The sequence below is a fragment of the Tauraco erythrolophus genome, chromosome 9 (assembly GCF_009769465.1).
Source record: "Tauraco erythrolophus isolate bTauEry1 chromosome 9, bTauEry1.pri, whole genome shotgun sequence".
Taxonomy (NCBI): Eukaryota; Metazoa; Chordata; class Aves; order Musophagiformes; family Musophagidae; genus Tauraco; species Tauraco erythrolophus.
This window is the reverse complement of record NC_141473.1, coordinates 21,829,581-21,855,951: the sequence shown is the minus strand read 5'-3', so window position 1 is coordinate 21,855,951 and position 26,371 is coordinate 21,829,581. Positions and strand designations below refer to the sequence as shown.

Genomic DNA, 26,371 nt, shown 5'->3' with positions numbered 1-26,371 from the left:
AAACCCCAGTAACCAGCTACGGTTGGTCTGTGTGGACATTTCTCTCTCCTTGTTCCCTTAGTTAGCCTGGTGACTGCCTTGACTTTCTGCAACATCACCATACATTTTTTATCTTTCCAATAAATGCTGTCATGCCAACAGCCGGAAGGGTAGTAAATGATTAGACTAACTTGTGTTAGTCTAACGTGTTGTGTTCAATTTCTGGAAGGGACATGCAGTAATTCCTCTCTTCCTTTCTGTAGTTCCCAGGAAAGGGCACAGGAAGGTTTACGGCTGCGAGGGCACCTGGCTAAAAGGCAGGGTACAAATTACGCCGAGGCCTTGCACAGGCTGCAGAGCTTGAGGACTGCAGGGTTTCCAAGTTCTGCACAGGCAACATCAAGGCAAAAACTTTAAACTTTTTCTTTTTTCTAAATGAGTGAAGGGATCCAAACTTGGTCTCCATCAGTTAGAGCGAACAGAAAGGGAAGCAGCCCCTTGACAAAAGAGCTCTGTTGCTGTGACTAATAAGCGACTCGATATCAATGGTTATACCCATGTTGATATATTTCCTACTATGTAGTCTCTGATGCATGGAGAGGGAGAACAATTCCTTCCCTTTGCTGTTCACATGTCCTCCATTTCAGGTGGTCCCATCTGAGCTACAGAGGCAGCTTATCTGCTTGAACCAAAATGCTTTATAATTTTGTGTTTAGATACCATATTTAATTTTTCTTAAGGTATCAGTTTGTGCCATGTTTTTCCTTGCTATGGGATGTCCCAGATCTCTCTGTGGGAGGGGGAACTTCTACTGTTCTTCAGGGTAAATGGTGCCAGCAGACGGATCCAAATTTCTCTTCCTGTTTGTAGTTGTGAAGTATCTTGATAGTGGTGTGACTGAAACATGATAAGCAACATGTGTAATCATTACTTTGATCACGTTGATATCTCTGAAATAACCTTGTGCTAGCAAACAAGGTGCATGTGACTGGCCTTCATTTTCATAAGCACAGCTGTTTTTCTTCCAGTGGTTCTTTGTACAGATTCACTAATAGTTTTTTTCTGCTGGCTTTGTGCAGATTGGGGGAGGGAGCAGGAAGCATGTCACGCCGGAAGGAGGGGAGCTTGAGTCTCTTTAGCTTAAGTGGTAGCAGCTTGCTTTTGTAGTCCTCACTGTGTTGAGCAAGACAGTGATCATCTCAGATGGCCTTGGCTTTTACCTCATTAGATGCTCTTTGAGCTAGCATCACTTCAAGAACAAAATGGCTCACTCGTAAAAGCTATGTGTATTGTTCTAAATTTGTGTGTTTCTGTGCCTTTGGAGACTACTGGATGTCTTCCAGTGCGGATGTCCATCCTTTTGGAAACTTGGCACATGTAAGGATGTGAGGTGTGCATGAACTTGCTTTTCCAAGACAATTTCTGCAGAAATCTTTGCTCGCCTGTCTTCTTCCCTGCATGTTTTTTTTTTTTTCTTTGTCTCAACAGATGGAAACTGCTCAAAACAACAGTGACCTCAAAAAACTCCATGCAGTGGAGCTTGACCTGGGTAACAAGGACATGATGGCAGACACGTTTGATCACAGCATTATTTCTATTGGAGAAGAGGAAGAAGCGGGCAATTTCCAACGTTCTCTTCCAACACGAGAGTCCCTCCAGTCCCCTCGGGGCTCTGTTGTGAGCTTCCATAACATCCAGTACTTCATTAAGCAATCCAGTGGATTCCTGTGGAAACGGAAAACTGTGGAAAAGAAGATCCTTCATAATGTTTAGTAAGTTCTTGCTTAAGTAAAATACCGGATGGTAGGAATTAATCTGCTGCTGTGAATCGGTGACCTCAATGTCACCTTCCAGATCCAGCTGTGCTGGCAAAGAAATGACTACCCTCCTGCCAGTCCACAGTTCATATGAGAACTTTCTAATTTGACTTTAGGCAACATAGCTGGGATCTAGCTGGAGCAATTTCAGTTATTGATCTGAGCAAATTAGGACCAAACTTGTGCGAACTCTTCTGTCAGAAGATCTGAGGGTTCCCTTAACTATGGTTCAAGCTGCAGTCGGAGGAAATGAGCAGCAGAGAGCAGTTACGTCTTCTTTTCAAGACCTGGCTCAGCAGGGAAGACACTTAATTTCTGTCTTTTGTAGATGCTTTTTATGTCCAGCGCTGATTGTCTTCTGACTGGCAGTCTGGGACAAGAAAGGAACAATGCTTGTTGATTTCAGATTGAAGGAGAAGTTTTTAATAATCTCTAAGTTTTCCTTTCAACAGCATTTTGTTCACACTTTACCTCTACTATGAGCTGCATGTGAACAGTCCTCCATTTGGAAATAACTCTTTCCTTCTTCCAGTGGCATTATGAAGCCAGGCTTGAATGCTATCCTGGGGCCAACAGGAAGCGGTAAATCTTCGTGAGTACTTTCTTCTGCTCCTTCAAATGGACAGTCAGCTGTCCAAAGAGGATTTGGGGTTCCAAGAGTTGGAGGAGATGTGAAGGATCCGCAGGCTCTGACCTTGGCATGCCTGTCAGAAATCTGGTGATGCAGTCTGACCTCATGTCCCTCTCTCAAGCCAATGCTTTGGGATTCTTGCCCTGCAGCAGTGTGACACCCCTCATCTGCTCCAATTGGTGGTCCGTACTGCTGCAGTCACCTTTGGTGGTGGCCTGAGTTAAGATACCAGGCTGAACTGGGGTGACTGGAGCTCAGCTGTAGGCTCTGTCCTAGACCTGTAATGGGGCGGAGGGAGGGTGCAAGCTCCCTTGAGGCAGAAGAGATGTCATCCCCTGTGAAATCACTGCAGCAAGACTTCCTTGGAGATGCTAGGCCAAACCCTTCTATAACAACTGACAGGGATGTGGTGTAATGTCAGTCTGCATGATGCTCTGGGTCCTCACCCCGACTTGACTGTGGCCTGGTGGTGGGGTGCACATGTGCTCGAGCTCTTTGGATGAAAGCACAGACAAATACCATGCAGACTATCTCCAGCCAGTGCTGATACTGTTTTAGTATGGTTCTATGGGAAAGAAGAGAGCTCTTTGTCACTCTCAGCCTTTGAGAATGTCAGAGACTGGCAAATATGGCCAGGGTTCGCACAAGTGTGTCTTTGTGCTGACCCTTGACCTTCCTCTCTAAGGAGACTGCTGGCTAACCAGGATGTTTTCAAGAGCAGCATTTCATAAGGGCAGTGTTTACTTAGCTAGCAGACAGGCTGGCCTTGGCAGTAAGGAGAATCCAGTGATATGTTAAAAGAAAATTACTTTATAAAATTAATCTTAACTCTAGTCTTGTTTATACACATTTGGATTAATTTCTTTGAGATCAAAGTAGTTACTTCTGTGCTGCTCTGGCTGGAGAGCAGACTGAGCTACTCGTCAGGGTGCTTTTGTCTCTGTGCATTTGAGGTTAGCTGCTAATATGGAGACTGAGTTCATTTCTGTAGGGGTTTGACTGCTGTGAATTGTGAGGGTCTGTATACTGTCATACTGCTGCGGCACACCTTGTGCTGCAAAATCCTGTATCTACACCAGGCTTTCTGTACAGAGAGCTAAAGCCCCCAGAGTAGAGGAGGCCCCTTTCTATGCCCTTTGGTCTGCAGTGTGCCATGAGCAGGCTGTAACAGCAGACCTGGCTGGTGGTACTTATCCAGTCAAAGGTAAAAGCAGCTGTTATGGCACAAGCTAATGCCTGATATTTGTCTGAAGTCTGCTAGATGTGCTGGCTGCCAGAAAGGACCCAGCAGGCCTGTCTGGAGAAGTGCTTATAGATGGCATCCCACAACCTCCAAATTTCAAGTGCATCTCAGGATATGTTGTGCAGGTGAGTACCTGCCTTCAGTGGAGGCCTGGGAGCCCTTGGGAGGGAAGACTGCGTAAGATAAGCAAAGCATGAACTACTAGGTTAGGTAACTTTCAATGATCCCCACAGAGTCTGATTTGATAACTCAGGTGTTACAGTATTAGTATTTTTCTGGACTATGAAAGACAAGAGGATCAAACTGTTACTCCAACCAAGTCAAGCACGGAGGTGTCTGTCTTCCAAAAGCCACATGGATGCCCAAACCACTGGGCTACTGTGGCTTGGTTTTTTGGGGCTCTGCCCTGAAGTACTAGCAAGGTTTTAAAAAAAATAAAAAGGTGAGGAAAAAACCCACAACACCCAAAATCTCTTGTTGTTAAACTCAGAAGCAGTTCTAGCTGGCAGAAGTACCTTCAAGCTATAAGACAATAATTCTAGGAAGTAAGTAGATCCCTGCTGTTCTTCCTCTGATTCTGGCTGGCTGAGACAGATCTTTGGCCCATTCGGAGACAGGAAAAGCCGGCTGAATCTGCGGAAGTGGGTGGAGGCCTGGACCAATAATAGACTCTCAAAGCCCTGGGGGAGCTGAGGAGAAGGGGAATCTTGACAGCCATATGAACAACCAAATCTGGAAACCATCCAGCCTTCTGACTGCGGGCAGATGTGAAATAGGCAGCTTTTCTGAAGGCTGCCAGCTGCGGGGCTCTGGGAGGATGCATGTGCTGAGGCTGATGCCGAGTCTCATTCCTGCAGGTCGAAGATCCCCAAATCCTCAGTGTTTCACAAGTGGCCAGGAAGTTTCTTGCAAGTGGTCCCAGTTTGAGACGGTTGTCTCTCGAATGTGCAAAGCAACCAAACAGCCTTAAAATGATAGACAACTGAGTGAGGCATTAAATGGTTTCTCTGCCCTCCCAGCCCTGTACAATACCTCCCAGATCAATAAAGATGGCCTAACAACTACAAACAACACTTAAGGTCTAAATACATAAATACATACGTGCTTACAGGGCTTGTTTTATGCAGATGAGTATATAAACATGTTAAGTCATGTGTTATCCCTATAAAACTTCTGGTGGTCTCTCCATTCATGCCTTGCAAGTGAGGGTGTCGTGCCACAGTTTGTTTGGTATTAAGGTAGCTTAAATTCACAGTTTAGTTTCCAATGTGGTGACCCAACAGTTGTATCGATGGATCTGAGGATGAGGAATGGGAGGCTAGAGTGAGAGACTAAGGGTGGCTGAGGAGGGAAGCGATGGTAGGAAATTTCTAAAGCAGCTTTGGCAGTGAAGCCAATTAATCATAACACTTACACCCTGATTAATCTGTCACATACTTCCAGCACAGCAGCATGTTCAGTCTTCGTCTGTTAACTCCACGGCCAAACATGGTTGGCTGGCACATCCTTTGTGCTGCTGCTGATCGATTACATCTGATGTGGAAGGAGTCCCGAAGCAGGCAAGAACCTGCTGCCTTGCCACTTAGGGGCCGTGTCTTCCAAAAAGGCCCCGGATTTGAAAGGTGCCTGATTAACAGGCGTGTTTCTCAGCTGCTGCCCAGTGTTGCAGCCCTTCTCCCGTAATATGGTGGGATGCAGCATAGGCTCTAATATCAAAGCAGGGGTGATGGAGAGGCATGGAGCTCTGGATGGACCTGACATCAACTCTGTTTGGCTCATGATTGTTACAGGTTGATGTAGGCTGCTCGGATGGTTATTAACTGGATAGATCTGATTCTTACTCAAAATGCACGTGACTGTTGAAGCTTTTCTAAAGGGGTAGCCCTTAGAATAAGGTCTTGTGCTCAGGAGTTATAGATAGTTGAGACATGGAAAAAATAACTTGGCAGGTGCTCTGGACCACAGCAAGCTATGTCTTGTAAGCAGGAAGAGAGCTGACTTGGGTGACTCCATGAGTGTCTCTACATTGGACACTGAGAACTAGCAATGTCCGTTGGCTTCAGGTGGACTGGCAGAAGTTTAACTCTTACAAAACCAGCTACCTGCTCTGCCTCCCTTTGGCTGGTAAGGAAAACGCATGTGCAGTGCAAAATGGTGCTGTCTGCACTTGTACTCCTGAGCCTGAAAGCAGGCTGAGGTGGTGCTTGGTATAAGCTGGGAGCCTGCAGAGCTGCATTCTCCCCTTGACTGCGGCTGAGTGACCTTGAATTTCGTGTTGTGTAAGTTTTGAAGCAGGGGTTGTCCCTCAGTCCAGTTTCCACTGTGTTCCACAAACAGCTTATCCAGCCACCACCACTACAGGGTCTCTGGTGCCCAGTCAGGTAGCTGGGAAGGCTTTGCAACTGTCCATTTGTGCTGCTTTCAGGATGATGTTGTCATGGGCACAATGACGGTGAGGGAGAACCTGCACTTCTCTGCTGCCCTGCGACTCCCCAGCTCCATCAGTGTTAAAGAGAAGAAAGAGCGAGTCACCCAGATAATCAGCGAGCTGGGATTAAACAAAGTGGCTGATGCTAAGGTGAGCAGCAAGAATACCTTTCTCAGGAATCCTGCTACCTCTGGAAACTGAACTGCTGCCTCTGGGCAGTACGGCATAGGTAGTGCAGCGACACTAAGTTAAGCAGGAACCTGACTGAGCCGTACTGCATCCAAGAAACCAGTCTCCAGCTCAGGAGATGGCTTGGAAAGAGGTGATGTGTATTTGTCACTAAAAGGGGAACATTTTGAACCATGTCCAGCATGTTGTATAAGTTCAAAGGTGAAAAAGTTGCTTAGTCATTGCATGTTGGAAAGCTGCTCAGTTGCTTCCCGGCTTTGTGGGACAAGACAGGGAAATTGTTTTTACGGTGCTGAAGGCTGTGAGGGATGGACAGCTGGGCTCTGACGGAAACGTTCTTTGCAGAGCTTGTTCCCAGCAGCATTTTTACTCTTACTTTACTTACTCCAGTCTTACTTGAGCAGCAGGTGAGCTACCAACAAAAGGCGTCCCTGAACAGCAATGCCACCTCTGCTGTGGCCTCATTCTGGCTCTTCCTTCACAGTGTCATCCTTGTTCCCTGAAGTCATAAGGTGCCTGGTACCTCCGAAAATCAGGCTCTGCTTACTGCTACACAGTCCCTCACACTGAGTCAGACCCATCATCTGCCGCTGGCCCTGGAGTTCACTAATGGGACTCTGAAAATGGAAAGGGCTGCTGGGTGCGGAGAGACCTGAACTCCAGAGCATGCACTGACTAAGTCTCGTTGGAAATACCTGATTGCTTCTGCTTTGTAGGTGGGAACTGAATTGATCCGGGGAGTGTCTGGAGGGGAACGGAAGAGAACCAACATTGGGATGGAGCTCATCACAGAGCCACCAGTCCTTTTTCTGGATGAGCCAACAACTGGCCTGGACGCCAGCACAGCCAATGCAGTCCTCATCCTCTTGAAGAAGTAAGAGTCAGTTATTCAGAGCTCTGCTGCAAATTTGTTGTCAGTTCGTTAGTCAAAAAAAGGAATGATGCTGTTGTGACTGAGTAGCTACAGTGCTCTTTATTTTTTAAAAAAAAAAAAAAAGCTAGACAAATAGACTCAGTGGTAGTAAATGTTTTATTTGGATCTTGTCCAAAGTTTTTTGAAGTTGATGGGAATCTTTCCACAGCAAGCAGTGGATTGGAGCCCAAAAAGCAGATGTAGCTTGGACAGCTTCCCTTTACCACAGAGAGGGGTGGACTGGGAGGTCAGGCCTTGTAATCATAATTTCTTGGCCTTCCAGCTGAGTCTATTTCAAAGTCTCTTCCTCTACTCTGGCAACAGCCTTGAACTCAGATCAGACATCACATGCAGATTTACCCTCAGTGTTTACTTTTGTTTCCTATGTTTTGGAGATGAACTGTCTTCCAGTACCGAGAAGACGAAAGAAGGCTTATTTAATGAGTTCCTAACCCTCGTCCTGGGTTTGTAGCATGTTGTCTGGTTTTGCCTGGGGGCACATTTTGCTCTGCTCTTTGTGGCTGGGAGTCTTTGATTGGCAAGGATGCTTGCTGGGCATCAGTGCTAAAGCACTTGATAGAGTGTCTGACAACCTGAAGGAAAACTAGTTTTGACTTTTCTAGAGAGCTCTTCTTTAGCAGAAGAGCTAAGAGACATCTCGGCTTGCCAGACTTCCACAGCCTGCTGTGTCAAGCCTGGTAGTACTGTTGAGTGCAGTAGGACCATTCCAGGTAGTCAGGTTGAAGCCTGGTAGAGAAAACACGTGAGGAGGGTTTATGCACAGCCGTGCCCTGGAGCTTTGCTAGCTACAGACAACATCATATTTTGTCTACCCGGACAGCCATGGTGGTCTCTTGTCATGATGGGTGCTGTCCTGAAGGTCTTGCAGGCAGCACCTGACACAGTGACAGAGAAGGGGGAACTACAGCTTTTCTGGTCGAGACCCGGAGAAGTTGATGTGTTTGTCTTGGATTGGGATACTTATTTTTCGCTTGGGTTAACATGGCCTTTCTGAAATGCAAGGTGTGGTGTGTTTGAAAGAGATTTTGTTTCTATTTCAGGCTCTCAAGAAGAGGGCGAACCATCATATTTTCCATCCATCAGCCCCGCTATTCCATATTCAAGCTGTTTGACAGTCTGACATTACTAGCTTTGGGAAAGGTGCTGTACCATGGTCCTGCGAAGCAGGCCCTGGATTACTTTAGTTCTATTGGTAAGTCTTCTGTGCTAAGAGCGAAGGTTACTGGCTAATGGGTTTAATCTGTGGGTACATTCTTACCCTAGCACTGAGTAACAGTCCTGTGCTCTTTTATCACGAGGACACATACAGTCTAAACAGCATTACGTTAGAACAGGGAAAAAACAAAATGATAAAACTGAAATTTTTCAGGGAACACACAGCCTGGCTCTCTCCTGCCTTAGTTTTGCCTTGCATCAGGTCAAAGCCCAGAATTGCCTGGACGTTTAGAAGCGTGATGCACAATTGACAAGATGATGCTTGTACTTCTACCAGGCCTAGGTGGCAGAGCCACTGGGTTTTGAACCAGAACCTGAAGATTGGCAGCAATCTGTAGGGGCTGATCCAAGAATCTGCTCTAGTCTGAATGCAGGTGGGCAACCGAGAGGAGAATCACAGAATGTTAGGGATTGGAAGGGACCTCAAAGGATCATGTAGTCCAATCCCTCTTCCTGAGCAGGACCACCTAGATCAGATCACACAAGAACGCGTCCAGGCGGGTTTGGAACATCTCCAGAGAAGGAGACTCCACAACCTCTCTGGGCAGCCTGTTCCAGTGTTTTGTTACCCTTACTGGGAAGAAGTTCTTCCTCATGTTTAAGTGGAACCTCCTGTGTTCCAGCTTATATCCCCTTGTCCTATCATTTGATACCAGTGAGAAGAGCCTGGCTCCATCCTCATGACAGTCACCCTTTATGTGTTTATAAACATTAATGAGGTCCCCCCTCAGTCTCCCGTTCTCCAAGCTAAAGAGACCCAGCTCCCTCAGCCTTTCCTCATAAGGGAGATGCTCCACTCCCTTAATCATCTTTGTGGCCCTGTGCTGGTCTCTCTGAAGCAGTTCCTTATCCTTCTTGAACTGAGGGGCCCAGAACTGGACACAATATTCCAGATGCGGCCTCACCAGGGCAGAGTAGAGGGGGAGGAGAACCTCTCTCGACCTACTAACCACACCCCTTCTAATACACCCCAGGATGTCATTGGCCTTCTTGGCCACAAGGGCACATTGCAGGCTCATGGTCATCCTGCTGTCCACCAGGACCCGCAGGTCCCTTTCCCCTGTGCTGTTCCCCAACAGTTCAGTCCCCAACTTGTACTGGTACATGGGGTTGTCCTTACTGAGATGCAAGACTCTACACTTGCTCTTGTTGTATTTCCTTAAATTTCTCCCCGCCCAACTCTCCAGCCTGTCCAGGTCTCTCTGAATGGCAGCACAGCCTTCAGGTGTGTCAGCCACTCCTCCCAGTTTAGTGTCATCAGCAAACTTGCTGACTGAACACTCTATTCCCTCATCCAAATCATCGATGAATATGTTGAACAATACAGGTCCCAGTAGTGACCCTTGAGGGACTCCACTGGACACAGGCCTCCAACTGGACTCTGTCCCATTGACCACTACTCTCTGGCTTCTATCCTTCAGCCAGTAAAAATCATGGAGTATCTTGAGGTGGGTTAATAATGGCACTGTTGAATGGCTGCCCCCTCTCCAAGTAAGCTGCGTGAGGGTGTCTGACTAGTGGACAGAGAATGTGGAGTGCATTTCCAGTCTAGTCTAGATGCAGCTATGGACACACTGGATTGTAAGCTTTCCCTGGCTTTAAGGGAGATGCTTTAACCAGTCCCACTACTGCTACTCCTCCTCTTAGTATCCCACCTCACTTCCTTTCTCACAGGAATGGCATACAAGAAGCATCCTTGCTTTCCCCCTCCCTGCCACCTCCCTTTCCTCAGCATCTCATAGCTAGAACCATATTATAAGAAGCTGCTCTCGGACAGCCCTTCCTCTCCCTTGTGACCAAGGAAACACAAGCAAGAGTTGAGCTTCTAGAGCCAAGCATCTGAAGCTGCAGAGCAGACATCCAGCAACCTCTACGGAGGATCGGTGTGTCTTTCAGAGTGGGATGTGGTTGAACAGCACTGGGAAGGAGGCAAGAGTTGTCTATGCTGAGCTGTGTAGAAACAAGTTACAGATTTCTCCTCCCCTGAAATCAGTGGAGAATATGCAACTTGGATGTTCTGTATGGATAACCTTAGATTCACCATCTCCTAAACCCTGTCCATTCTAACGCTGGAAACTAAGGCTTATGGAAAGCAGTGAAGTTTGCTTGTAACAGGGTTGTGGAAGCGTGATATAGTATTAGATTTGACCTTCCAGGCTGTGCTATGTGCAATACAAACATGTTGAATGTGCGTTTCTTGGGGTTTTTTTAAGGATATGAATGCGAAGCCTTCAACAATCCAGCTGACTTCTTCCTTGATATTATAAATGGTGATTCAACTGCTGTGGCAGCAAGCAAGGAAGATCACATACCTGTGGATGCAGGAGAAGGTAAATTGTGAAGGAGAAATCCACAGTTGGCTAGTGTAGAAGGAAAGTTTTATGTGGTGATGGCAAGCTTTTATTCTCTGGGTTTCCTCCAGTCTAAGGGCATTTCATTATCTTTTCATTTTTCCTGCTAATAGATACACTTTGCTGTGGGCTTCTTTAAAGAGCTCAGAATTTTTTTTTCTTTTTTCTTCCTTCAGTAATATAGAAGAAGCAGTGATAAAATGAGTAATTTATAAAACCTGTGTGGGAAAGACTGAAAAACTAGAATGGCTTAGTTGAAAGAGACAGCTGACAGAAGTTTTCAGTCACAAAAAAGGCTGCTGCAGAGAAGACAGGGTAGATAGGCTAAGTAGTAATGGATTTACAGGGCAGTGAGACAGGCTGGAACTAGATTAGAGGACAAACTGTCTAACAATATAGCGAGTGAAATGTTGGGAAATAGTTGTTTGGGGATGCTGTAGCATATCCATGACTGAAGGATTATAAAGGAACAGTTTTTGTAACAGTGCTTTTTGGGGATGGGGAAATGGATCTGAGCAAACATTGATTTCTTCAAAATTCAGTGAAACAAGGGTTTTCTGGTGTCTCATTACGAATATGGTGGGTTTTGTGCCACGAAGAAGAGGCAGATTAGCTAGGTTCAATTAAAACTGTAGGGAAACTCTCTCAATCAAGCAAGCCTCTTAATCAGAGCCAAGTCTTGAACAATTCAATTCTCTGGGCATTCCTGTTGTTTGTTTTTTTTTTTCATTCAGCCTCCAAAGTGGCTGAGCATGTTGATGGGCCATGTCTGAAGGTAGGGTTCCTGGGGAATCACAAGTCATATCTCATCTTTCTCACTCAGAGGAGAGCGATGAAAATGGAGTGGCAAAAGATAACATGGACAGCAGTGTGGTAGATGTGCTGCACCAGAAATATCTCAACTCCAGCCTGTATCAGAACACAAAGGAAGCACTGGCGAAACTGGAGCTTGCACAGGGAAGGAAGCAGCGAGTACCCAAGCAGGGCCGTGAGATTACCTACGCAAATGGATTCCTCACCCAGCTGTACTGGGTGTCCAATCGTTCCCTGAAAAACCTCATCAGGAGCCCAGAGGCCTCCTTTGCACAAGTGGGTAACAATTGCTGAAAGTCTCGGACTCCCTCTGCTGTCAGTCCGGCAATCTGCAGTTTGTAGGACAGACTTGTTTCCAGAGGCAGCTGGTCCTGTGCCACTGCCACTTAAGTGGAGTGAGATGGCCAGCTATCTTTGTTGCCTTTGAAAAAAAAAAAAATCTCCATTTTGGTTTAGCACAAGGAAAACGGCACTGGGGAATGGGGAGAAACACTCTATTCTCTAGTTCACATGGGGAGCTTCTAGGGTGACCTTAACTTCGTGCCTGGCATGAAATGTTAAGCTGGGTTATTCTTTTAGTGTGCTTCTGCTAACCTTTCCCAACCAAAGAAGATCAGAGGAAAGAGAAAATTGAAGAGGATAAACTCGGAAAATTTGCTATAAGACTTTTAATTGTGTGTGTCATAGGTATACATTGAATCACAACAGCAAAGTTTTAGGCAGGTCTGAATCTTAAACCCTGCTTATGCCTTAATAATAAGTTTGTCCCTGTTTACTTATCTGAAGGACTCCTCCCTTTCTTCTTTCCGCTTCTAGATTGCAGTGACCATGACTCTAGCCTTGGTTGTGGTGCTATCTTTTTTGGTTGTAAAATTGGATCAAAGTGGCATTCAGAATCGGTAAGTTAGAAAAATGAGCAAAGCTGTGGCTTTGCATCTATAGCAGACAGGCTTCAGCCACAGGAAAGGCCTTGGGATCCACTTGGACCACAGAGGAGGGTTGGGTTTGCAAGCCTCAATGCACTGCATCATGGTATTGCCAGATGTCCTAAATGGACCGCAGTTCTGCCGGGCTCACACATAGGTACAAAGGAGATGTGAAAGAGGAAGCTAAAGGAATAAACCTGGTTTTACAGCAAAGATCTACAGTAGCACAATTAATACGTCTGTTCTGTGACAGAGACAGAAGAGCACTGACCTAATGATCTGAGGATGTCTGAGGCTGTCAGAGTTGATCTAGGCTGTTTTGTCACTCTTTGACTGTTCTGTTTTGCCTTCTAGGGTTGGATCCTTGTTTTTTGTCAGCACAAACCAGTGTTTTTCCAGTGTCTCTGCAATTGAGCTGTTCATCAGAGACAAGAAACTATTTTTGTAAGTCGTGAGGTACTTAGATTGTCTCATACCCCGGAGTGACGTGGTGGGAGTGTCTTACAGGCTAAACAAAATGATTTCCACAAAAGACTTGATTGCTCCCTTGCAATGTCAGATTGTAACAGCAATGCTAAATTGGTCTGCAGAGCAGGGAGCTGAAGTGCTAAGTGGTGGGGGAAGGAGTGGAGGAATAACATGCTTTTCCTTGCTTGCTGTGTCACAGTTTATTGAGAAGTGCTTTTCCTACCCACTTTTGGTGCCAGTGTTTTTCAAGTCTGCATGTGAATCCTGCAGACTGTGAACCCTGCCTGCCTTCTTGCTGACAGGGTTGAAATGCTGTCTTGCAATGGTCCTGAAGTGGTAAGACTGTGCGAAGGTCAAGGGAGAGTTCTTGGAGAAGCGTTGCGAGGGATGCTCAGGTGAAGAGAGCTTCTGGGTGGCTTACAAGAGCTCCCTAATAATCAAGTGCATCTCTCTGTCTATAGAAATATGTGTATGTGTTTGTATGTGTGTATTTGTATGTAAATGCCTGCACGTATCTGTATAGATACATGTGAGTATATAATATGTTGAAAACGCAGCTTGGAATAGCCTCCGGCTTGTGGGATGAAAGGGCAAGAGACGGATCCTATGTGGTAAAGAAGAAATTGGAGATTTGTGCCTGGAATGCACATGTCCACCCCCAGATTGCTCAGAGCTGCTTAATATTGCCCCTAACAGCTGCTCAGGAGTGAATCTACCCCACACTGACACTTCCTACTAGTCTGCCCTGCTTACCAGCTGTGTCAATGGGGATTGTGGCACCTCGCCGATTAAGTATCTTCTCCTGAGTTCCAATTAAGCAGCAAAACAATCATAATGACATTTAATTGCCCTTTGAACTGGAGGTGAGTTGATATCCTAAAAGTGTTTTTCCCATTGTTGGGTATCATTCCTTCTCCCTGGAAGCAGCTGTATGAGTTAGCTGTGGAGGAAGTGTTCTCCCAGTTAATAGCAGTCTAATACTTTCACATGCTATTGTGTTAAGGATCATTCTCTTTGAAAAAAGCTTTAGGAGCTTTTTTCCAATATATACTTAGCAGTCACATAGCCTTCATTCACTTTCCTTGGAGGGCTCTCAATATGACTGCCGGGCCTGTGAGATAGAGCAGCCCTTACTTTACAGAGTGCAAAGTGATAGCACAGAGAAAATAAGCAACTTGCATATAGAGAAGGAGTCAGTGGTAGAGAGAACAGAAACTGAATCAGGATAAACCCGATACACATGCTGAGCCTGCTTCCTAGATGACCCCCTAAACCTGTACAACTCCCCTCCTTCCTGTCCTCGCAGCCATCAATACACCATGGATATTACCGTGTGTCTGCCTACTTCCTGGCCTTGATGATGGGAGATCTGTTGCCCATGAGAACTGCTCCAGCTATCATATTCTCATGCATCAGTTACTGGATGATTGGTAAAGAATTGATGCTTTTGTTGAACCTATCATCTTTCAACCCGCTTGATTTCTGACTTAGCCAGAGTTTAATTCCTATATCTACAACATGAAACTAGTTCAACCTTCAACTGAATTAAGTGCTTGGCGTCATAACTTCAGAGGACTCTGGGGCAGGGGAAAGAGACACCAGCAATTTAAGACGGGGACCTGCTTGATCACATCTTTTGGTAATGCTCTCTGCACCTTTGGAGCATGCATGGTTCCTGCCAACTCCAAACTTGGTCATCTTTCTTCCTGCTTTCCCTGTCTTGTATAGGAGTCCAAGGGTGCCTCTCTGGAATCCATAGTGTAGTTGTTTACTGGACTCTTTTCTTTCTGTTTTTTTTGAGGTTACCAAGCTGATGCAGGCTGCTTCTTCTTCTATCTGCGGACCCTGGTAATGGTGTCCTACACTGCCACAGCCATGTCTCTGGCTATCAGTGCTGGGATGGATGTGGTGGCTGTCGCCAACCTGGTCATCACTCTTTGTTTTTGTTGTGATGCTTGTAAGTATATAAGGGGTGTGTGCTTCTTTGGGGAGATGAGGAAGCAGCTGAGAGGCCTGGGTTGAGCCAGCCCTAAGCAGGCTGAGAATCCACAGTCCAATAGCATATCAGCCCCATGCTGTGGTTTTTATTGTCACTGTGGTCAAAGATGTACTTCTGCCAACTTGTAATCTAAGGATTAAATCATTGCTCAGATGCAGTTCATTAGGTGTGATGCCCATCAGAGCTTTGCAAACAGTGTGCCCCCAAAAAAGCGTGGTTTTTTTTTTTTAATGTCCTTACAAAAATTGATTTTAAAAATATCTTGCATTTCCAGTATTATCAATCTAAGTTATCAACTATATCATTTAAAAGGAAAAAATATTGACATAACTTTAGATCAATTGATTTTATTGCATAATGTTTGTAGCCCTGTGGGATTACCAAGAGCTTATCCTCCCTTTATTTTAATTCAGCATTGCCCTTGAGTTCCAGAAATTACTTCAATACTCTTCTTAAAGGACTTGTAAGCAAGAAAGCAAGTGAAAGAGAAAGGAGTTTTGACTACTCATAGATCAGGGATGTGAATTCTTTTTCAAAGAGATAATATTAGCGATGAAAGTTCTTTACTGTGAGGCCTATCAATTTACTTTAGACTAAAAAGTACCTCCTGTCAGGTGATACCTGGTAGCTGTCTGTACATATTCTGCACCCACAGTGCATCCCTTATTCTTCAATTTGCAACTTAACCTGCTTTTGCAGTATGCTAAGTGATAGTGTATCACTTCAAATGCTTGCTGTAGGTGAGAAGTGTGCATGCATAGCGAAGGCAGCTGATGTACAGTGAGTTAAGTCACAGTATGAAGGATGGCATTGTTGACATCCTGAAAGACAACAGGATAAGCACAAAAACACTTGTGATGAAGCGTCATGTTTAGCTAGTACATTTGTGCTCGGAAGTAAAAGAGCAACCTTGTTCCAGGTAGGAGAGAGCACAGATAAAAGATGTAGGTCAGAGAAGGAGCTGAAACAGTAACAGCCTTAAGGCTCCTCATAGTTTCCCTTCTTGATTCTCTACTTCTTCACCTCCCCAGTCATCCTGCTTTAGCCTCTGGCTAACTCTGCCATAGGACACAGCCTTCTAGAGTAAGAAGTTGTTAGTATGCATGCTTCTTAGCTTACATGTGGATGTAGAAAACCTTTCTGACCTCTTTGCACGCAGTTCAACTACAGTAGTTGGGTGTGCTGTTGGGCCAGCTGACTAGGAGTGCTGCAAGGTTTGAACCTCATGCTTGTAGGCACAGGCAGCATCTATCTCAGTGTACCCTGGTGGGCAACTGCAGGAATGGCAGGTTTGCAGTAAACAGAGTTTGGGATCATTAGTCTCTTCTGTTCTATTTCAGATTTTTTCAGGCCCTCTAGTAAACCTCCCTTCTGTAATGGGCTGGCTGAGCTGGCTCCAGTACTTCAGCATTTCCCCGATACGCCTTGCTGTGAGTAAAAAGTAGTATCGGTCTCCTGTGAGTAATGTAGCCACACTGCTTCTTCCTGGAGAGGTTTTGAGTATAATGAAGTTCTCTTAAAGTCAGATCTGGTTTCTTTCCTCACATGAACCCTATATGGCTTTGTCTGAAGTAGGAAATACGAATTACTACCATTTCTGAATTAATAAAGAGATAGGGGTACCAGAAAGTAAGGGTGCAGCTGCTTCAAACACAGTAACTAGGACACAGCAGGGTCACCCACTCATACACAGGTGGAAGTTGTGCTTCCAGCTCCTGTCTTCATCCTTGCCAAGCCTATTTAGGAGGAATAGTTCCCTACCTTTGAGTAAAAATGAGCAAAACGAATGCCAGAGCTGGTGCAGGGTGGTGTGGGCAGGACCATGTGATTGGCAGTGGAAGAGAAAGTAGGCTTAAGGAAGAGGGGAGATGTGAAACCACCCGTTTGGTTATCACTGAGATATTTTATCAGTCTTGCTGAATGTGGAAGTCTCCCCTGAGATTGCAGTTAGCTCAGGATGCCAGTGCAAGGGAAACCTTCCTTCTTGCCTTGGCTGACTGTGCCATCTGCGTCAGTGTGCTGGTGCTGGGGAGTCTGCAAGCAGCCACATGGTTTTCTGGGTCAGTAGATTGCCCCAGATGAAAGTGGATGAACAGGAACTTGTAGCTGGCAAGACAGAAACCCATGGCTAAGTCACTGACATAACATTTGAAGCCAAAGACTCAGGCACCAAACTATCCTGCATGTAGAACTTGGAGGAGTTTCTCAGAAAGGCAGTGATTTAAAAGCTTCAAAATAAAAAGGAACATATATGATTCCAAGAGTGGAGATACATATCTTCTAATCATCAAGTTCCTTTAAGGTGTTTCAGTTTTTAGCATCCCAAATCACTACTTTGTAAAAATCTGATGTCTGCCTCTTTCCCTAGGCTCTTGAAGTGAATGAGTTGAGAGGTCTCTACTTCTGTGGTGAGGAGAATCCAAATGTTACAGCATCTGTGGGAGATGCAGGCAGTTGTCCCTCTGATACTTCAGGAGAAATGTAAGCGTCTGACTCATGGTGGTTCTTAGGCCTGAATTGTGATGGCTTGCTTAAAGAGAAGTCTGACAGTTTCAGATTTTATATTATTCACAGAATAACCCCTCAGGCAAGTCTCAATAATATGTCCCAAAATAATGTATTTTAGGATTATATAGTAAAACTTCACGATTACCCAGGAGTGAAGAAGGAATGAAACTTCACTCCTAAAAATAGACAGATGAGCTAAATTAAATTCTGGTTTTGATAACCTAGCCCTGGCTTATCAGTTTTCTTAAACCCAGGGTCACTTGCAATGGAAATGCAAGCTACAAAGTTGTTGGGAAGCAGTAGGTCTGAGATCAGAAACACGCCTGCCCCTCAGAGCTTATTGTAAATACTAATCTCCCTGCAGATACAGCAGAGAGCCAAGATGTTTAGCTCCCAGTGCTAACTGCCCCATTTGAAATACTCTTGACTATTGATACCTGAAGGTGTAGCAAGGCAAGTATTTCACGACACATGCTAGAGGGCTGGTAAGCTGAGGTTATTGCAGGGAACAGTGCTAGAGCACTCTTTCCACAGCTTTTGGACCACAAAACCCTGTTACAGACCTCCAATGACTCCTGTGCGAAACTAATGCTTTTGTACTTACTGTGGTTTAATGTGTTCTGAGGTTTACTCATAAATTGCCAGCTAGCTGTAAACAACAGTGAGGATACTACTGAAAGATGATGAGAATCAGAGATCTAGATTGTCCCTTAAGCATTTTTTAGTGATAGATTATGAAGTTACTCTTTTTCTGTGATCTGTTTTGCAGAGTTGAGGGTATAAGAATCTTTGTGGAACAGGAATAAAAGTAACTACCTGAAGACTTGCACCATATAGTAATACCACCTTCTGCCCCATGTTTTTCTGCAGGTGTTCTGGTGAAGCATACCTGTGCAGCCAAGAATCACACCTACCGACTGGGCAATGTGGGAAAACATAGTGGCTCTCTTCTGCATGACTGTTATCTTCCTTACCATTGCCTATGCAAAACTCCGGTTTATAAGAAAGTTCACATAGACTCTGCGTTGCCTTGCTCTGCAGCTTCTCCAGTCTTAAAATTGCAAAGCTTGTTAGAGCCTACTGGAGATTGCCAAAAGATTTCAACTGACTTTACTGGACCTCCATTGGGAACCCTGTCTACTTTTTTCTGGAGTGCGATCTCCACATGATTGTATGATTTTGGTTTTTAAAAAGAAATGCATAATGTACATTGCATAAGTGATTTTTTTTTGTAAGAGAATATAATTCTTATAATTCCTTAGTTACATATCAAACTATATATTGTAAAGCATTATTCTTCTGTGACCAACTTATACAAGAAATGTTCAAAAGGAAGCATTTTCCTTTGAACATGTGAGCTTCTCTATCACAAATGGTATAGGTGATGATGGCGTTTATGCATTGATATATTGCCCCTTGTTAGTGCCTGTCACATCTGAGGAGAGCCAGAGACCATTCACAGTGTGTTGAAGATACATTTTGAGTTTGAAGTCATTACAAGGAATGAGTGCTTCTTGCCAAGAAAGAACAGTTCTACTTCTAGTAGCTTCTCCATGGAAGCTACTTGCAGAAACAACTTTTGCTTGATTAAAAACTAAACAGCAGTGGTGTAAGACATCTCATCTAAGAAGAGTGAGAAATATATACTGTTGTACTGTAAAAAAAAAAAAAAACAAAACAAACCAAAACCAAAACTGCCCCCAAAAACCACCAACAGCAAAAAATACATTTACTACTTAAGAGGAGGGGAGGAAATTCCCTTTCTTTTTTAAATAAAAATGTGTATAATTAGCAATGACAGATCTTTTTAACAGACTTAATGCTTAGCTGCACCATCTATGTACAGCCTGAATCCATGTAGACACTGCTGAGTCAGTTACAGCAGCTACTCCTTACCACAGACACCACAGGACAGACTGTAGCATCCTCATCACATCACTAGCAAAAGCAAAGCTACTTCTAAGCCACATTAAGCCCCTCCCTTGCATTAAGCAAGCGGACCAGCTAAGCTGAAGGAAGACATCCTCAAAACACGAGGCTGGAGAGTTTGCTTGTGAGGGCTGGTCTAGCAGCAGCCCTTGAAACTGGCCTGCAGTGTGAGAAGTGCTTCTGGTGCTCTTGCAATAAATGACTCAGTCGTGGTGGAAGGGAAGTTACCAAACTGGCAGCGCGGCCACACCGAGCACAAACCATGCTCTTTCTACGCTGCTCCGCTGCCTGTGGCAGCTGGTAAAAAGGAAACTCGTGCCACGTTTTACATCTCGGTATTTGTCTTCCGCCGCCTGCTGTGATGAAGGCTGCTCGTTCGTGCTTGTTGCCGCAACTGACGCTGTCAGCCACCACACGCTCGCCGCAGGCGGTGGAAGCGGCCTCCCGTCACGGCGCGGCCCGAGGCGGTGCGGCGCGCAGGCCACGACTCTACGCGCGGGGCTGCTCCGCAACCCGGCGGGAAGCCAGCCGGGTGCGGCGGCGGCAGCAGCCCCGCCGGCTGCGACCCAGCGCGCAGGGCGGCCAGCCCCCAGCCCGGCGCTGCCCAGCCTCCCCTGACCGCCCGTAGCCGCGCAGGCGCCGCGGCGGAGAGGGGCGGGGCCGCGGCCTTGAGCGGGGTCGAAGGCGGAAGCGGGACCGGCGGGAGGGGGCTCGTCGCCATGGCGACCGCGGCGGAGGGGCTGCCGGAGGCCGGCGCTCAGCCCGCCAAGCGTAAGGAGTTGGGGCCGGGGCGCGTCTCCGGGTTCGCCCCGTGGCCGCGCGGCGGTGGCCGGGCCCTGCCAGGCCTCGGCTCGCTCCCGGCGCGGCGCGGCAGCGGCGGCCCTGCGGCGGGAAGGGCTCCGGCGGGGGGGCGGCGGCCGGCCGCGGGGCAGGCCCGCGGCTTCGCGTATGTCGGCCCGCCAGCTGCTCCCCTGGCGCCCGGCAGGGCGTCCCGCCAGCAGCTTGCTGCCGCGTCTCTGTCGCCGGCCCCCCGCGCCGCTGCTTCGGCCGGCGGGACCCGCGAGCCTCGGGGCAGCCTTTGTGTTTAAGGCGGCAAAAGCTGCCGACAAAGGAAGGAGCAACCTCTCGGGTTGAGAAGGAGGTGCTGGACTGTCCCTGCGAGGAGCAGAACAGGGGCAGGTTGTTGTAGGAATGGGTTTGGAGAAGAAAAGCGGTGATTATGGCTTTCCACAGGCGGGGGTCTGTTGTAGGGCTTCGTGAAACTGACTAGGGGGGCGGTACTTCTGTTCTGGGTCAGTAACTGGAAATAAACATCAGTAGCATTGTGCACAAAGTCACTCAAAAGTTCTCCCCAAATTCCTTTCCTGTTGTTCGAAGCACTGGACCAGGCTGATACTTGCAAGTGTGTCTCGTCAGGTGCCTATCCCTTAAATGTTCCCTAAAGTAGTATTTTTAAATAATCTTGGCGCTACTTCAAGTAAACTGCTTAGGTTTGTTATACCTTAGTGTAAAGTATGCAACTTATATGGAAAGTGGGTGTAGTCAATTTGAAAGGAAAAAAATGGGACCATTTAATCTTTATAGTATGTTTCTGTACCTGCTGACTTTTTCTTAACCCTGTCTGTAACCTGATTAGATGATCCTGCTGTTGAAACAGCAGAGGAAGCTAAGGAACCAGCAGAGGCAGACATCAATGAACTGTGTAAAGACATGTTCAACAAAATGGCCACTTATTTAACAGGTGAACTGACAGGTAAGGCACTGCAATACTGACCTGCAAGTAAGTTTTTGTTTCTTTTCATTTCCTTTAAAGAAATCTGCTGTGTAGTTTCTACAAACTATACCTATTTAGATCATATCTAGCCAGACTGGCAGTTCAAGCATGGCATGTTGTTAGACTACTAACAGCACTGCGATTAGTCATATTAATGAAATCCCAGAACAGCACAAATATTTTGCAAAAGAATTCAGTATGATACCAGCAACTTAAAAAAAAAATATTCTTTAGTCTTGCAGAAGCTTGTACATGGGAAAACAAACGAATAAACAAACAAAAGGGGTCTAGGTTAAGAAGGACTAGAAGAGGAGCACAACTAGTAGAACATGTGCAGCTGTTTTGTTTCTGAGTGAGAGCAAGGATCATACGTATGTTTTCCAACATTCATGCTTTAGAATAAACTGTTGGGCATCATTAACTGGAGAAAAATAAACTGCTCAGCAAGTTAGTGGATTCCATAGGCTCTAATTTTTAAAGCATTCTACAACACCACTGGATTATCAGTTTTGTAAACATAAGTGTTTAACTGACAGAAGAAGAGTAGAAATAGGAGGAATAAGTCAATTTTTCTCTCAAAAAAAAGACTTGCAAGTGAATGAGTGTTCATCAGTCCAGTTGATTTTTACAATTCACAAAATGTCATCTCTCTTTTTGTAGAGCATTACACTAATACCTGTTACACATCTGCACTATTCTTTGTTACATTTGGCTATTGGTTTGAAATATCTTGTCCTCTTAAAGAAGTCTGCACCAAATTCAAACCGCATCAACTTTTAATTAAAATAAACTCTCTTCTTTTTAAGCCACCAGTGAAGACTACAAACTCTTGGAAAACATGAATAAGTTGACTAGCTTAAAGTACCTAGAAATGAAAGATATTGCTGTAAACATCAGTAGAAATCTGAAGGATTTAAATCAAAAATGTAAGTAAACCAAATAAGGTAGGGGTATAACGAACAGTACACCTGTTTGGGAAATAAAGTTATCTAAGAGTCAGATAGTTGACACTCTATTAGGTGCTGAAGGAAAGAAAACTCTCTGAAATAGACATGCTACTATACAATGCCAATCTTGTGTATCATAGAATCATAGAATGGCATAGGCTGGAAGGGACCTTAGAGATCATCTAATCCAACCTCCCTGTCATGGGCAGGGACGCCTCTCAACTAGATTAGGCTACTCAAGGCTCCGTCCAGCCTGGCCTTGAACACTTGCAGGGAGGGGGCATCCACAACTTCTCTGGGCAATTTATTCCAAAGTCTTACCACCCTCGTACTGAAGAATTTCTTCCTAAGATCTAATCTAAATCTGTTCTCCTTCAACTTAAACCCATTTCCCCTTGTCCTATCAGTGAACACTCTTGTAAAAAGTCCCTCCCCAGCCTTCCTGTAGGTTCCCTTCAGGTATTGGAAGGCAGCTATTAGGTCCCCCCGAAGTCTTCTCTTTTCAAGGCTGAACAATCCCAGCTCTCGCAACCTGTCCTCGTAGCAGAGGTGCTCCAGTATATTTACGGCTATAAACTATGTAGACTAGCATAAGAGAAAATACATCTGAATTTATGTCCTATTTTACACCAAATTTTGGATCTGATAGGAAATAGCACTTCTTTTTATTCACCTTTTAATATTACTTGTATTGAGCTTAGCCAGTACTCTTAAGCATTTCATATTTTCCTGGAACATTGCTATCAGTGTCACCACTTGATTTTGGGTCAGAGGAAGGAAGGAGCTTCTAAATTGTTCATTTTGAAGAATGTCATGAGAAATTCTTGTGTTTCAACTGTTTCTTGGAAGTGAGTTGCTGACAATTGACAGATACAATTTTTCTGCTCTTTTAAGATGCTGCTCTTCAGCCATATCTGGAACAAATCAACCTAATTGAGGATCAAGTTGCAGCTTTGGAGCAGGCAGCTTATAAATTGGATGCGTATTCCAAAAAACTTGGTATCTGTTGTCCTCTACTGTTACTGCCTAGCATCATAGTCCCTTGCAAGTGTATTTCCTCTATTTAACAAATCTGAGCTGCAGAGTTGCATATGCTGCTTTTGAGCAATGAACATTGTATGTGAAGTGGTAAGCATTAGGAAAAGATTAATATAACAAGTTATATGGAGGTGGACTGGTACATCTTATTTGTGAGGCTCGATTTCTCTTCTACAATATGCAGTGACCCAAATTTAAAAGACAGATGTTTAATCCTGCAAATAGAAGGATTCATAAAGTTCTACCAGACACTCAAGTCCCCTTGGCTTTAATTAATACTTGTTGTCTGACTTAAGCACACCTGGTTCTTAAAAATTTTAATTGTACACTTTTATTTGCCTGAATGCTTAGTAAAGAATGACCCTAAGTGAGACTGTAAATTAACTTGAATTTTAAGATGTATAGCAGCTTACAGGATTCGAAGTTTTTACCTATCCAGGCCTGAAATATTGTTGTTTTTTCTTCTGCAGAAGCCAAGTACAAAAAACTGGAGAAACGATGAAATTACAGCAGTCTTTAAGTTGGAGTTGGGCTTTGAGTCAGACTGATTTCTGTTTAAGGCGCACAACAGCAATTCTTTATGTTGACAAGAATTTGATTACAGCTAACATCAAGACTGATAAGTTTTTCTATTTGTTGAATACAGTAGGCTGTATTCAGGCTGAATAATATTTTCGTCTTCTCAAGAGGCTCTGTTGCCTCCATTGTTCTGCAGTGAAAAGTAGAAGCCTGTCCCTAACCCCTGTGTTGATATATTGGCTGTCTGTGTATTAGTCCTATGTGCCACATGAAATAGTCTACCTAGGAAAAGCCCCCCACAACCTATAAAGACATTTTCCTTTAGTAGCAGCAGGACCTACACGTCATTTTTTTCCTTCATTGAGCTCTGCGTTGAGAAGATACTGGGGCCTTTGGGCTTATGAGCATCATATTGAAAACACTTCATTCTGGTATCCCTTTATCTGTTTGAAATAGAGAGACTAATTATTATAAATTTACAATAAAACAACTTGCTGCATTTGTCTCTCTGGAATCTCATATTCCTGTTGGAAAGATTATGTAAATTGTCTTTTTATTTTCCAAAGGCTCTGTAAAGAAAGACAAACTCCTTCCAGCTACTGGAGATCCTAGAAGAGAACACATGTTTTAAACTCTGTGTCAAGTATTCCTGGAATTACATTCTTTGACTGGGCTTCAGGTGAAACTGCAGGAAGTGTTGCTTTATCACATACTCAGTTCACTTAGCAGATCCTTCCTCTACTTCAGCAATGAATTTTGATCTAGTAGTTTTTGAAGAGGCATGTTCAGCACAAAAAGCTGCTTCTCTACCAGATTAACTGTTCCAAATTGTTAATTTGGCAGAGCCCATCTTATTGAACAAGTACTCCTATTCCAAATTTTTTTTGAGCCGTACCTGTTGACCCTGATTAGATCAAGCTGGCTTTTGAGTAAGTTGCAGCAGAGGAGGGTACAAATGCTGATGTAGGAAAGAAGTAGTTCAGAGTTCCTACAGGCTGTTTAGAATGTCTAGTCATGTGCCAGTGTGGTAAAGCCCGTAATGCTGTCAGTGTACAGCCACTGTAGATAGTCAAGATGGATACTTTTCCCTAGTGCTATTTAAAAGCAGTGAAGCAGATGACCTCTGAGAGACTTCACCATCACTTTAAAAATCAGGGGTTTGAAATAGAAAATACTATTCTATGATTCTCTGGCCTTGACTTGGGATTTGAGAGAGGGTGTAGTTCACTTTGATGAAAGGCCTTTTTGGAATGGGCATCTTTAAAGAACAGGATTGAGTCTCCAGGAGGTATCCAGCCATTTGCATCTGTATTGCTTTTATCTATAGTTAGCTCACAGATGACTTTTCTACCTGTGAAAGCAAATGAAACATTTTAGTATTGTTATCAAAGCAACATCCTCCAAGATCATCATCTTCTCAGGATTCATGGTGTGTTGGCAGTTCTGCTGGACAAGAGGACCTAGCCAGCCAGATGGAAAATTTTTGTGGCTAGAGTGTGGCATTTGAATGACAGCCTGATCAGTGGCCTGCTTGGTGATCTCTGATGTTGGGAAGTGGTACCACAAGGTGGTAAACAGTCTGTTAAGTCCTGTTTCTCCAGTGTTTCATGCATCTGTAGTTAATACAAGAGGTAGAGGTGAGTCAGCAAGACTCACCAGTGTTTTTAATCGTATTCTCCTTTCTCTGTCATTGTAGAGGAGAATCACAGATGTTTGGCTAGTGATGTAAAAGCTTGAGGGTGCCACTTGGAGTTCCTCTATTCCCTAGAAGATAAGGATTTTCATTAGAGCATATAGCACTTGCATGTGGCTGGGAGCTTAGTCCCTGATTCCCTGTACGTCCCCTCCCTGGCCCCTACCCATGGCTAAGAACAGAAAAGTTACTGATTCATATCAGGTTGGAAATGGTTCTGGATAGGTGGACATTACCTAGAGCTGACCATCCACTGAAATGCTTACCAGAGCAGGTTGTTCTAGGGTTGAAACAAGACCACTGATCTTCTGCGTCATGATCTCTTTGATTCCCAGCTCTTTCTGGGAAGATGGTGCTAGAGGCACAGAGCAGGTGCTGGCACACAAAGGGATTGTTCTCCACCGCAGGGATGCAGCTGACTCTGCACTCTGGCAAGGTGCAGAGGCCAAGATGAAGGGGTGACAGAGTTGTATCCCAAGGAGTTACAATGGAGAGCTGGCCGTCTGCTGTCCAGAGAATTGTGATCATCTCCATGTGATAAAAGTAATATCAAGCCTTAAGTGCCAGCGACTTGTCCCGTCACATGGCGGGAAGCAAAGTTCCGCTCATGGCAGATAACCTGCAAATCAAGTGTTGAACATAGAACAGAGAATGGCCTGGACGTGCTCTGTGCTCTGATGGCAGCACACCGCCAATGTAGTTGCAAGTCCACTCCCTTATTGGATGTGGACCATATGCTCAAACCCTCAATGGGAGTCATACTCCACAGATCCAAGCTGGGTACAGAACTGGATGTATGGCAGCACTGCTCTGCCTTAAAATGTGCCCCAGTCACCCTCCCTTTTCCGTAACGCATACTGTTCGCATTCCCGCTGGAATGCCAAACCTCATCGTTCCATAGTAAGAAGGATTCCCTGACACTGGGATCATCACAGCAGCCTTGCTGTGTCAGTTCCTGAAGTGGCCATGA

General features: G+C 45.0%; 2 protein-coding genes across 3 annotated transcripts; both read left to right on the top strand.

The window, feature by feature from the left end:
• Positions 1-1,467: 1,467 nt before the first annotated feature.
• On the top strand, positions 1,468-18,518 carry LOC104384556 (broad substrate specificity ATP-binding cassette transporter ABCG2-like). Its single transcript, XM_086616653.1, is given in 17 exon segments — positions 1,468-1,751; positions 2,329-2,388; positions 3,681-3,795; positions 6,096-6,248; positions 7,004-7,161; positions 8,262-8,413; positions 10,650-10,766; positions 11,611-11,876; positions 12,417-12,499; positions 12,881-12,970; positions 14,301-14,311; positions 14,314-14,424; positions 14,796-14,939; positions 16,314-16,423; positions 17,362-17,474; positions 18,372-18,400; positions 18,403-18,518. Coding segments are annotated over 17 exon segments (2,112 nt in total).
• Positions 18,519-20,127: 1,609 nt separating this feature from the next.
• Positions 20,128-24,198, top strand: BLOC1S2 (biogenesis of lysosomal organelles complex 1 subunit 2). 2 transcript variants are annotated; one of them, XM_086616607.1, is made up of 5 exons: positions 20,128-20,201; positions 21,067-21,183; positions 22,011-22,130; positions 23,046-23,150; positions 23,660-24,198. In XM_086616607.1, exons 1-5 carry the CDS (start codon positions 20,150-20,152, stop codon positions 23,689-23,691), a joined length of 426 nt encoding a protein of 141 aa, XP_086472733.1. In that variant the 5' UTR covers positions 20,128-20,149; the 3' UTR covers positions 23,692-24,198. The 2 variants fall into 2 exon arrangements, 1 of the variants encoding a protein (XP_086472733.1); XR_015222339.1 differs by having other exon boundaries at positions 20,147-20,201; positions 23,046-23,279; positions 23,660-23,692.
• Positions 24,199-26,371: the final 2,173 nt, after the last annotated feature.